Here is a 12,847-nt window from a genome sequence, read left to right on the forward strand (position 1 = left end):
ATTAATACTCATAGATAGGGGTATAACCAAGAAGGGAGGCAAAGATGGAGCTGAGCTGGAGGATGCTCATCTCACCCAAGAGAAGCTTTGACATAGCAGCATCCATGAGTAGCACTTTCTACCATCTCTAGCTGGGTAGGAGACAGCATCCCATTCTGACAGAAGATGACCGGGCTTCAACCATTCACGGCTTTGTCGCCTCCCTGCTGGACTACATAGCAAGGTGGTATACCCGGGCATGAATCATTCAGCACTTAGGAATATTAAAGTGCTAGACAACTCTGCAGCATGCCTCCTCAGCAACACTGGCTGCTGTACACATCAAACCTGTCCTCCACTCCCTATCCTGGTTTCCCATATAACAAGGAATCCAGTTCAAGTCCTCAGTCTTTATCCCAAGGCACTCAGTGGCTGTGCCCAGGCTATCTAAAAGAGGAATTAAACCTCCAGGTTGAAGACTGTGGTGGACAACTTCTTTCCATTGGCACAATGGAAATCACATCAATAAGGATAAACTTTGTCTCCTGGAGATGAAGCTTTATTAGGAGTTGGTCCAAGTCTGGAGAATGAACCATCTCAGGAAGTAAGGACCCTCACAAACCTAGCCACCCTCCTTTCCAAGTGCAAGGTGCGTTCTTAGACCACCTTTCTCCAACATATATATGGCAACACACGTATACATTTATCATTATAAAAAAAATCCACAATAAAACACCCCACTGCACATACATCTTTCCTGGGGAGATGAGGAGAGAACAAACATGTGGAAGATGTAAGTAACATTGCTTAATGTATTTCTGGGAGGGGCTCAAATACCATGTGGATGAGCCTGGTATATGAACCTTGTAGCAGGGTGGCCTGCCCCTCAGTGGCTCGCGGCCAATCCTTATTACTACGTAGGCACATCTGAGCAGGAATCATATATGTCCCCTGTAAGAGAAGCAGGAGGAAGCCAGGCTCCTGGTCCAGCAGAGAGAGTTCTCAGGGAGAAAGAGGGGAATAGAGAGGCTGCTGGCAGTGAATAGGCTCCCGCAGAGAAACCTGAAAGTAGGGGAGTGAGACGGCAGTCAGGCAATGCCTGGGAATGACCAGATAAGGTGATGAATGTCTGTTGTGAAAATTCCTATTTGAATGAGACCCTTAGGACGGCTGTTGCTATTGTGTTGCTATTGGACTTGTAAAAACCTGTTGTGAGTTGTTGAAGAGTCCAAGAGGGGAAGCTGAGGCAGGCCACATGCAGAAACCTCTGGCCACAAAAGGACACTCAGAACAATCTACATGAGGATCTGGAGAAGGACTTACCATGATGAGTCCCTGTTTGCTCCGCAGCAGGGTGAGTGTGATCCCATACACATGGATGGACACCAGCTTGGCCATGGAGACGTTCCCGCTGCCCCAATCTTCTTTCTCTATGCTGATAGTGAATGGTGTAAGGTCACTGGCATCAATGCAGGTCTTGGCCAGGACGTAAGTGCAGGTGCCTTGGAAGTCAAAGGGGACCCCGTCGAAAGAGAGGTAGTGGGGATGGCCAGAGGCAGAACAGGTCGCAGATCGAAACAGGTGGCATTTCTGGATGCCGTCCACCACCCCGCATTCCTCACCAGTGCCGCAGGAGAATTCCCTACACACAACCTCCCCACCAGCCTGACACATGCACTGCTCCTTGCATGAACCGCTTGGGTGGAAGGTCTCCTCAGCCTGGTAGTAAAGTCCCCTGTGGAGGCATCCGCACTGGGAAATGGGGACGCAGTGGTCGCCACTGAGAACAAAGCCCTCATCACACACACAGCCTTCCTTACACTGGGTCGTGCATTGCAGCGGGGCATAGAGGTTGCTGCATGTCAGATCGCAGCTGCTGCTGCAGAATTCATAGTGACTGTTCAGGGAACAGGACGGAGCTGTAATTAGAACAAAAAGTTAACTCTCATAGTGCATTAGCAATGTGTGCAATGAACCAACAAAGAACATGCAATTTCATTCAAGCTCCTACTTTTCTATTTCCTTGGTTTGGTTAATTAATAAAAGGCACCATGTGTAATCCAGTTCCAGGTCTGGTTATCTGGTTGCTCCAAAAAAACAAACAAACAGGCAATGGGATACAGTAAATCTCTTTCCTAAAGCTAGGCTTCCAATTTGGACCAAGGTCAAGGTGTAGGGAGTGGAGGGCTCATGGACCTGGAATAGTTCTGAAGATCTTTTCACCACTAGCTTTTTACTTTGAGTCCAGGTCATTAGTGCCTAAAACTCATTCCCAGATGATGACTTATGGGAGATGAGTTGGTGGGTTCCCAGACCAGTTCCTAGTGGACAGACATCTCAATTAGTGAGTCATCACCATGTCCCAGCGCTAATTATGTCCCAGTGTCAGCAGATAAGCCAAGGACAAGATGGGCTATGAAGGGCACCACTACATCTTTAGCAAAGCTTTTGATACCATCTCCCACAGAATTCTTGCCAGGAAGTTAAAAAAAGCATGGATTGGATGAATGGATTATAAGGTGGATAGAAAGCTGGCTAGATTTTCAGGCTGGCCAGGTAGTGATCAATGGCTCAATGTCTAGTTGGCAGCCAGTATCAAGCGGAGTGCCCCAGGGGTCGGTCCTGATGCCAGTTTTGTTCAACATATTTATTAATGATCTGGATGATGGGATAGATTGCACCTTCAGCAAGTTCGCAGATGACACTAAACTGGGAGGAGTGGTAGATACGCTGGAGGGTAGGGATAGGATACACAGGGACCTAGACAAATTAGAGAGGATTGGGCCAAAAGAAATCTGATGAGGTTCAACGAGGACAAGTGCAGAGTCCTGCACTTAGGATGGAAGAATTCCATGCACTGCTACAGGCTGGGGACCGACTGGCTAAGCAGCAGTTCTGCAGAAAAAGATCTGGGAATTACAGTGGATGAGAAGCTGGATCTGAGTCAGCAGTGTGCCCTCATTGCCAAGAAGGCTAACAGCATATTGGGCTGCATTAGTAGGATTATTGCCAGCAGATCGAGGGAAGCGATTATTCCCCTCTGTTTGGCACTGGTGAAGCCACATCGGAGAATTGCATGCAGATTTGGTTCCCCCAATACAGAAAAGATGTGGACAAATTGGAGAGAGTCCAGTGGAATGAAAATGATTAGGGAGCTGCGGCACATGACTTATGAGGAGAGGCTGAGGGAACTGGGTTTGTTTAGTCTGCAGAAGAGAAGAGAGGTGGGATTTGATAGCAGCCTTCAACTATCTGAGGTGGGGTTCCAAAGAGGATGGAGCTCGGCTGTTCTCAGTGGTGGCAAATGACAGAACAAGAAGCTATGGTCTCAAGTTGCAGTGGGGTAGATCTAGTTTGGATATTAGAAACACTATTTCACTAGGAGGGTGGTAAAGCTCTAGAATGGGTTACCTAGGGAGGTGGTGGAATCTCCATCCGTAGAGGTTTTTAAGGCCCAGCTTGACAAAGCCCTGGCTGGGATAATTTAGTTGGGGTTGGTCCTGCTTTGAGCAGGGGGTTGGACTAGATGACCTCCTGAGGTCTTTTCCAACCCTAATCTTTTATGATTTTATCTCTAGACAGTGCCCCTCTGGCCTGGGGTGCAGCACATTGATAGGGCACCGTGAGGGGGCAGTTTCTACAGCCACTGCCTGTACTGTACCCATACTTTGGCTTCCTTTGTTAATTAAGAAATGTTCTACATCACTTGATGAGCTCAGCATTTAAACCAACATCTACCAGCAAACTTGGAATAGTGATCCCCATGGGGCAGACAGTGGTGAACACGGGGGACTCACAGCAGAATGTCGTAGTCCTCCAGGGATGCACCATAGCTCCAGCTTCCTGACATGCCTCAGCGTAGCCAGCAATGGCCTGGCAGACGTTACTCTCCCGCCTACTGAGGGCACAATAGCCGTGTACACAGTCTACGAAGTATCCATGGGGGTCCACTTTGCTGTGACATCCTCTGAAGGGGCCACTCTTGTGGAGGATGAGCCCACACTGCCCTCTGCTACCTCGTTGTTGTTTTTCAATAGCCTCTACACTTGCGCATGGTGGTATCATTACTGCAGAGCATCCTGGGAGGTCGCCCACCTTCCAGCTCTGGCCAAAGCTGACAGGGCTTGGTGCTAGTGTGCCATCCCTCATGAGCATGTCGTCCTCCCTGTCACTGTTGAAGTTGCCACACAGACCACACACAGCTCCCGCGTAGGTCACTGGCATAGTGACCGTAGTGTATCCTGACCACCCGGTAAAGGTAACAGTGAGGCCCAAATCTGCCTGGATCACTGTGGCCCAGCCATTTCTATACACAGAGATTTTCTTATCAATGAGGTTGAAGGGAAGATTCATCAGGATACTGTTCACCTGTTAAAGCAAGACACATGGGATATGAAACATCACTTGCCTCTACTGGAACCTCTAACCCCAGCACAGAGCTCTGGTCCATGATTACAATAATAAGCCACCTCTGTTCAAATAATCATCCAGTCCGGCCTGCTTCCTTCCCTACAGCTTGCCTGAATCTCAGCTCTAACCAGACTTTAATTTCCCCTGGCATTAGCTATTGCAGTTCCCTCCTCTCTGTCCTACGTGAGCCCCAGCTCCCCAGGTTCCCACCTCTGCTGGATGCTATTGACACTGTGAGGGAGTGCTCACCCCACACCTGCCCCTGAAAGGGTTAAGGTGGCTAGACGGGCCAATTAACTACCTCAGATGCACCTGGAGGAGGAGCCAGGGAGCAATGAGAACTAATTAAAGGGTGAAGCTCACCTGAACAGGAACAGGTGGGGCTGGTATAAAGCAAGGTAGCTGAGGACAGAAGGGGGCTCCAGGGAGGAGGTCTGCAGTCACTCTCTGAGGCTAGGGAGAGGGAAGGCTTGGCCAGGAGGGAAGGGTATACCCAGACAAGGGTGAAAAAGGAGACTGATAGAGACAACATAGGAAGCAATCCAAGGAAAAGGAAAAGTCCTGTCTGGGATGATTTAGTTGGGAATTGGTCCTGCTTTGAGCAGGGGGGTGGACTAGATGACCTCTTTAGGTCCCTTCCTACCCTGATATTCTATGATTCTATGAAACAGAAACAAGGCATGGGACAGGATAGACCTTAGCTGCTGGTTTTAGGGTCCCTGGGCTGGAATCCAAAGATGAGGGTGAGCCCACGTTCCCCTACCAGCCACTGGGGATTTGGCACCATTGAGGGGCAGTGAATTGGAAGACTGCCTGGGACAGTAGGGGACAGTTGGTACACAAACAACCCAGAAAGGAAAAACTACAGTGACCTAACCGGAGGGCCAAGCCACAAGGAGGGAGCCATCAAGTTCAGGTAGAGAGAGAGAGTGTCCTACAGTGAGCACTCACAGGACGGGGCTTCAGAAAGGCAGAGCTAATTCCAAGTTGTGGCCACAAGGAGGTGCTCCATTGGGGATGAGAGCACACGCTGACAGTGTGGACACTTGTGGATGGGAGGGAAGAGGTAGATGTGGTATATCTTGAATTTAGTAAGGCTTTTGATACTGTCTTGCATGACCTTCTCATAAACAAACTAGGGAAATACAACCTAGATGGAGCTACTACAAGGTGGGTGCATAACTGGTTGGAAAACCGTTCCCAGAGAATAGTTATCAGTGGATCACAGTCAAGCTGAAAGGGCATATCAAGGGGGATCCTACAAGGATCCATTTGGGGTCTGGTTCTATTCAATATCTCATCACTGATTTAGATAATGGCATAGAGAGGACACTTATAAAGTTTGTGGACAATACCAAGCTGGGAGAGTTTGAAAATGCTTTGGAGGATAGGAATAAAATTCAAAATGATCTGGACAAACTGGTGAAATGGTTTGAAGTAAATAGGATGAAATTCAATAAGGATAAATTACTCCTAGGGGAATTTTGTGCCCCAAAATTATAAATTCTGCTTCCCCAAAATTAAAAATTTTGCACATGTTTGAAATTTCTGCTAAATTCTGCATATCTTCTTTGTCAAAATAACACAATATAATCATGCCAGTTTCAATTATTTTGGTAATTTATTTCAAAATATCTGTCAGTAAGTATGTCTGTAACAATACAGACAAAAAAAAATAAAAGATTCTGGTAAAGTTAGTTTTGAAAAATTGATTCCTCACTAGGCATATTCATACAGAACTTTGTGTAATTCATTTAAATGACAATACAGAACTGTATTTCCTGCACCTGTCAGAAGCAGGGCAAAGGCTTGGGGAGTCAGGGGTAACGGAGGACCTCATGGAGAGAAAAGGAGCCTAGGAGTGACCGGAGAGTGTTGGGTGTGGGTGGGAGGTTTTTCTTTGTGGGGGGTGGGATTGTTAGGGTGTTGGGAAGCCTTCCCCCATGAAGGCCCTGGATGACCCCAAGCCTCTGCCATTCAATCAGGCACGTCTGCCCCGTCCCCACACCCCTCATCCCCATGGGTCTCTGCAGCCCTCTTCCCCCATCCCCAGGCTCAACACTGTCACCCAACTAGCCCCTGAGCCCATGCTCCAGTCTGTCCCCCCCACACGTTATTCTGAACCCCAGTCTGTGACCCCCCAGCAGCCCTATCTGCCCCACTCTGTCCTAAACTTGCTCCACCGGCAAGGTGCTGCTCATGCGGGAATTCTCCATCACTGGGCATAGAATTTAGTATTTTCCCACATAAAATACATTTGTTTTTGTGCCACAGCATCCTCCGGTGAGCAAAAGGCAGAACTGCAGAACTTCTTAGGCAAAATGTTTTTTATGTGGGAAAATAAAAATGTTGCGAGAGAGATATTTCCCCAGGAGTAACAAATGCAAAGTACTCCACTTAGGAAACAACAATTAGTTGCACACATACAAATGGGAAATGACTGCCTAGGAAGAAGTACTGCAGAAAGGGATTTGGGGGTCATTATGGATCACAAGCTAAATATGATTGAACAGTGTAACACTGATGCAGAAAAAGCAAACATTCTGGGATGTATTAGCAAGAGTGTTTTAAGCAAGGCACAAGAAGTAATTCTTCTGCTCTACTCTGCGCTGATGAGGACTCAATTGAACACTTCAATCTCCCTGGACATTCTATAACAGATTTAAAAGTAACTATTCTTAAACAAAAAAACTTCAGAAACAGACTTCAAAGAGAAACAGCTGAACTAAAATTCATTTGCAAATTTAACACCATTAATCTGGGCTTGAATAGGGACTGGGAGTGGCTGGCTCATTACAAAAGCAGCTTTGCCTCTCCTGGAATTGACACCTACTCATCTATTATTGGGAGTGGACTACATCCACCCTGATGGAATTGCTGTGTCAACACTAGTTTTCCTCTTGTGAGGTTCTCCCTTCTCTTCATGTGTCATATAATGCCTGCATCTGTAACTTTCACTCCATGCATCTGAAGAAGTGAGGTTTTTTTACCCACGAAAGCTTATGCCCAAATAAATCTGTTAGTCTTTAAGGTGCCACCGGACTCCTTGTTGTTCGAATACATAAAAGGTTGTTACAAGGAGGAGGCTGAAAAACTGTTCTCCTTAACCTCTGAGGATAGGAGAAAAAGCAATGGGCTTAAATTGTAGCAAGGGAGGTTTAGGTTGGATGTTAAGAGAAACTTCCTAACTCTCAGGGTTGTTAATCACTTGAGTAAATTGCTTTGGGAGGTTGTGGAATATCCGTCATTGGAGATTTTTAAGAGCAGGTTAGACAAACACCTGTCAGAGATGGTCTACATAATACTTAATCCTGCCATGAGTGCAGGGGACTTGACTAGATGACCTCTCAAGATTCTTTCCAGCCCTATGATTCTATGATTCAGACACCTTCTCACACATCCGACATGTAACCACATCACCCCAATCCTTTAATATCTCCATTGGTTCCCTGTTTATAGAAGAATGTGGTTACAATTAACCCTATATTTCAAAATCCTTCCATGTACTGTCTGCAAGTTTTCTGGATCACACAGGTGACTTTCCCCAAAAGTTTTAGGGAGATTAGAGACAATTTGAGAAACTCACCAGGACTTTCCCAGGGAATTGATTGCTGACCCTGAGGTTGGTCTGATACACCTTGATCTGTACAGGAACGGTATTGTTCTGCTGGAAGTAGACTTCAAAGTCCACCAGTCCCTCTGCCTTCTTGCACAGAGCCGTGAGCTGGTAGCGGCAGGTGCCTTGGAAGTCATATCTCTGTCCATCAAAGGTGGTGTAGTGCAGATTCCTTGTCACAGAGCAGGTGGCGTAGCTGGAGGGGTAACAGCCCCGTACACCATTCACTAGCCCGCACCTCTCCGACTGTTTGCACGTGGCGGCCACGCATTCGACTTGTCTAGTGGTTGCATTGCATATGCACCGTGTCCCACATGCCTCATCGACCCAATAACTCTCATTGGGGGCATAGGGGCGCCCCTCGAATAGGCACCCACAGTCTTGCATGGGTATGCATTTTCCCTGGCTCAGCACAAAACCATCCTTGCACTGGCAGCTTTCTATGCAGGGGTCTTGGCAGCTGCTGGGGGCTGACTGGTCCACACATGTGGCTGGGCAGGCTATTCCACAGAGCTGGTACTGGCTGTTCTCCAGGGGGCACTCCATGGCTGGGGAGTGAAGGACCCACAGATTTAGCAGCAAGTTCTCTCCAAGCAAAAGCAGTATTTAAAATAGGCAGAAGGGGATGGATCTTGTGGGGCTCTGAGAGCCTCGAATCCCAGTGACCTGAGCAGGAGGTGAGGGTGCTCAGCACACTGCAGGAGGTGATTAGCACCTTACAGGATCAGGTCCATGGTAGGAAGAGTAACTTAAAAACAGGCGTCATTTAACCTCAACCATCCATGAGTTATCAGTGGGCGTTAGATACTCAAAGTGACAGGCACCTTAGCAATACCACGGACAGACAAACACTGTGGGTACAATAGAACCCAGGAGTCCTGATTTCCCAATCACTGCTCAATCCCAAACCACTCGATCCAGGGCTAGAACTCAAGCGTGCTGAGCCCGAGGCTCCCCGGTCTAACCAGCAGACCATAGACCTTGGCATACAAATCTGTACTCACGGCATCTGGCCAGCTGCCTCCATTCCCCAATCCTGACCCCCTCCAGCTGGCAGGCGTCCGCATAGGCCTTCAGGGCCTCACACACGGCCTTCCTGTAGCCATTGTTGTGGCACAGATCGTACACGCAGTTGTCCAAGTAGACTGTAGGATCCACCTTGCTGTGGCACTGGCTGAAGGGCCCATCTGAGACCTTGGTTATCAGGCCGCATGAGGCCTCCTCCTTGTACTTTCTGGCAATGCTGGGGGCACAGGGCCTGCAACCTCCAATGCAATCGTGCCAGCAAAACTGATCCTCATCTTCCACTGCCCAGCTTTTCCCCAGGGCGGTGACACTGGGAGCCAGGTCCCTGTCTCGGGTCCGGAAGTCATCGGAGAGGTCCCCATTATAGTTGCCGCACAGGCCGCACAGGCTGTCGGAGAAGACCTTGGGGACGGTGATCCTCAGGTGGTTGTTCCAGTCATAGGACATGCTGAGGTTGAAGTCGGTGCGGAGGACGAGGGAGGTGCCGCTGTGATAGAGCCGAAGGGCCCCGTTGTTGAGGGAGATGGGTAAGTGGGCCCTGGTGTTATTCACCTTCACGGTGAGAAAGAAAGGGCAAAGGTCACAATTGAGTGCAACAGTCTGTCATTTGCAAAGTGGCCCCTACTCAGATTAGCAAGGGGTGCAACCTGGACCCAGATCTCTCAGTGAATCTGGACCCAAATCTAAACCAGAATTACTTTAAAACATCATATTAAATAGAGCTGGGTGGAGAAATGTAATTCTTTTTGGAGGATTTCAATCTTTTGAAAGTTGTTTAATAATAATGGAACCACACTTTCAAAAGTCGAGACTGGGATCCTAAATTCTTAACTTTCCTGCACAGTAAAAATCATGGTTTTAATAAAGACACTGGCGTTACAGATTATTACAGCAATCTGTAACTCAATAACCCACCCTTTTTGTCCTATGATGTCAGTGGGTTTATCCACTTATGCTAAACAATCTGTTCCACCTTGTATTTAGCTATGACAGTCGTAGGTCGTCTACATTTGGAAAGCTGCAGCTGTGGAAAATCCACACCCGTGAGCAATGCAGTTATACTGACCTATCCCCCGGTGCAGGTAGTGCTATGTTGATAATTATTTACTGTAGACACTTACATAGGTAGGTCGAGGTCAACTGCTTTGCATTGACCTAGGACTGTAGTGTAGAGTGGGTGGAGTACCTTCTTCAACAAGAGAACCTGTCCTGTCGGCCTAGGTAGCATCTTCACTAGGCGCTACAGCTGTGCAGCTGCACTGGTGCAGCTCTGTAAGTGTGGACAAGCCCCTCCGATGGCTTAACTACATTGCTCAGAGTGCGGATTTGTCACGCCCCTGAATAGGTGCCGACTCCGTGGGTGCTCTGGGGCTGGAGCACACATGAAAAATAAATAGTGGGTGCTGAGCACCCACTGGCTGCCCTGTGTATCAGCTCCTCCCCCTCCTTCCCAGTGTGTCCTGCCTACCGAGATCAGCTGTTCTGCGGTGTGCAGCAGACGCTGGGGAGGGAGGGGGAGGAGCGGGGGTGGAAAGGGTTGCAGAGGGGGTAGGGGCTTGGGGGAAGGGGTATAGAGTGTTTGGAGCACCCCCTGGGAACCAAAATTTGGTGCCTATGTGCCCCTGAGCGACACATCTGGGTCAATCTAATTCTCTAGCATAAACCTGAAGAAGAGTTCTGGGTAGCTGGAAGACTTGCCTCTTTCACCAACAGAAGTTGGTCCAATAAGAGACATTTCCTCTCCCACCTTATCTCTCTAACACCCTGGGACCAGCATGGTGACCACGACACTGTAAACAGTTCAAAGGTTGGAATTTTGAGGGCGAGGGGGCCGCATCAGTTAGAGCCATTTGGAAGTGGCTACAGGGAGGGAGCTGTCACCTAGAGCCATTAGGGAGCGGCTCCTGCAGGGGAGGGGGCCACATCTCAGGTTGCCAATTTTCTAATTGCAGAAAACTGAACACCCTTGCTCTGCTCCCTGCTCTGAGGCCCCACTCCCTCAGAGGCCCCGCCTCCGTTCACTCCATCCTCCCTCCCTCTGTCGCTTACTCTCTTCCATCCTTGCTCACTGACTGATTTTCATCGGGCTGGGGCAGGGGGGTTCGGGTGCAGGAGGGAGTGAAGGCTATGGCTGGGGATGCGGGCTCTGGGGTGGGTCTGGGTGTGACGTTCCCCTGGTGTTATCCGGATTGGTGATCTGCTAGGTCACTCGAATCCTTGACTCTGGGACCAACCTTACCCTGCTCTGCTGTGAGAACCCCTACTCCTGGGCTGTTCATGCACAGCCTCTGGTTGGGATTAGGTCCTGCTTTGAGCAGGGGGTTGGACTAGATGACCTCCTGAGGTCCCTTCCAACCCTGATATTCTATGATTCTATATAAACTGCTCCTTGGATTGTGCAACCGAATGACACTGGACAATATCTCCGGTCCCAGACACAACCCTAGGAACCTCTCTCTTGCAGTGTCCAGTTATCCCCACTGGACGCTGCAAGCTTATATGAGCTCATCAATTTAACAAAGAAATTAATATGTCCCAGGCTTGTTATCCCAAGGGGAGTCTCTGACACGCTTCAAACCAAACGCACTGCTTCAGGTAGAATAAACAAACAAATTTATTAACTACAAAGGTAGATTTTAAGTGATATTAAGTGATAGGCAAAAAGTCAGAGTGATTACCAAAATAAAATAAAATATAAGCACACAGTCTAAACTCTCAACCCTATTAGACTGGGCAGCATCTAGATTAAGCAGTTTTTCACACCCCACTGGATATTGCAGTCCTTAATATACAGGTTTGTTCCTTAAACCTGGGCCTATCTCCTCTGTTGGAGTCTTGTATTCTTCTCAGTGTCTTAGGTGCTTGCAGGGAAAGTGAGGGCAGGAAAAGGACCCAGTGTGTGTCCACTCTGTCTGTTTTATACCCTCAGTCCATGTGTTTGGGGAGCACAAGTCCAGGCATGTCTGGGGAGCATTGCTGAGTCTCTCCAAGCAAGGCTGAGCAATTTCCCTTGTATGGCCTCATACAGGTGAGTCATTGCATTGTAGCTCCCTTGCTGGACAATAGTTGTTGATGGGCTGTTTAACACCCCGCCCAGGCATTGGTTATTTTCCTTGCTGTTGCCTCTGTGGAGCTAATATGTGGCTGATTCCCTAAGTTACAGCATGTTTCAGTGACCACCATATAACACAATTCTCATAACTTCATATGCATTAATGATACACATCTATGGATAGAGAAATGACTTTCAGCAGATGATGACTTTTCCCCGGATACCTTACTAGGCACGCTTTATATGTAAGATCATGATCATATGAAAATGAGGAATATGGGGGTTACAGTATGCTCCCCCAAGGAATAGAATGTAACACCAGAGATGAGGGATTTGGGGTGCAGAAGGGCTGGGGCGCAGGTGTTCGGAGTGTGGGAGGGGGCTCTGGGCTGGGACAGGGGATTCAGGTGCAGGAGAGGGTGAGGGCTCCATCTGGCAGTGCGGATTCTGGGGTGGGGCCAGGGATGAGGGGTTCAGGGTGTGGGAGGGGGCTCCAGGCTGGGGCGGGGGTTGGGATGCAGGAGGGGTTGTGGTGTGTGGGCTCCGGACGGCGCTGACCTCAGGCAACTCCGGTATTTCCCAGGGATGGAGGAAGGCCATGTCACAGGGTTCCGTGTGGTGTCCCCGCCTGCAGGCCAGGGGGCTCCGTGCACTGTTCCCACCCGCAGGCCCTGCCTTCGCAATTTCCATTGGCCACAATTCCTGGCCAATTGCAGCTGGAGAGCCGGTGCTCGGGGCAGCGCCTGCTGGCGAGGGCAGTGGGC

At 48.8% G+C, this 12,847-nt stretch overlaps 1 protein-coding gene across 11 annotated transcripts in view; it reads right to left on the reverse strand.

Annotated features, from left to right (window-relative positions):
- Positions 1-12,847, reverse strand: part of LOC101947369 (IgGFc-binding protein-like) — a 365,233-nt gene that overhangs the window by 66,568 nt on the left and 285,818 nt on the right. For 7 of the 11 annotated variants that reach the window (XR_010594098.1, XM_065574394.1, XM_065574392.1 and 4 more), the window contains 4 exons: positions 9,010-9,583; positions 7,976-8,553; positions 3,777-4,347; positions 1,303-1,898 (listed from right to left, as the gene is read on the reverse strand). The exons of 3 other annotated variants lie outside the window; for them this stretch is intronic. Coding sequence is in view for 7 of the 8 variants with exons in the window: in XM_065574394.1 (XP_065430466.1) it covers positions 1,303-1,898; positions 3,777-4,347; positions 7,976-8,553; positions 9,010-9,583 (2,319 nt within the window). In the remaining variant the exon portion in view is untranslated. The remainder of the gene's footprint in view (positions 1-1,302; positions 1,899-3,776; positions 4,348-7,975; positions 8,554-9,009; positions 9,584-12,847) is intronic. One more of the 11 variants, XM_065574391.1, reaches the window with a different exon arrangement.

Source organism: Chrysemys picta, chromosome 20 (genome assembly GCF_011386835.1).
Source record: "Chrysemys picta bellii isolate R12L10 chromosome 20, ASM1138683v2, whole genome shotgun sequence".
In the NCBI taxonomy this organism is placed as follows: Eukaryota; Metazoa; Chordata; order Testudines; family Emydidae; genus Chrysemys; species Chrysemys picta.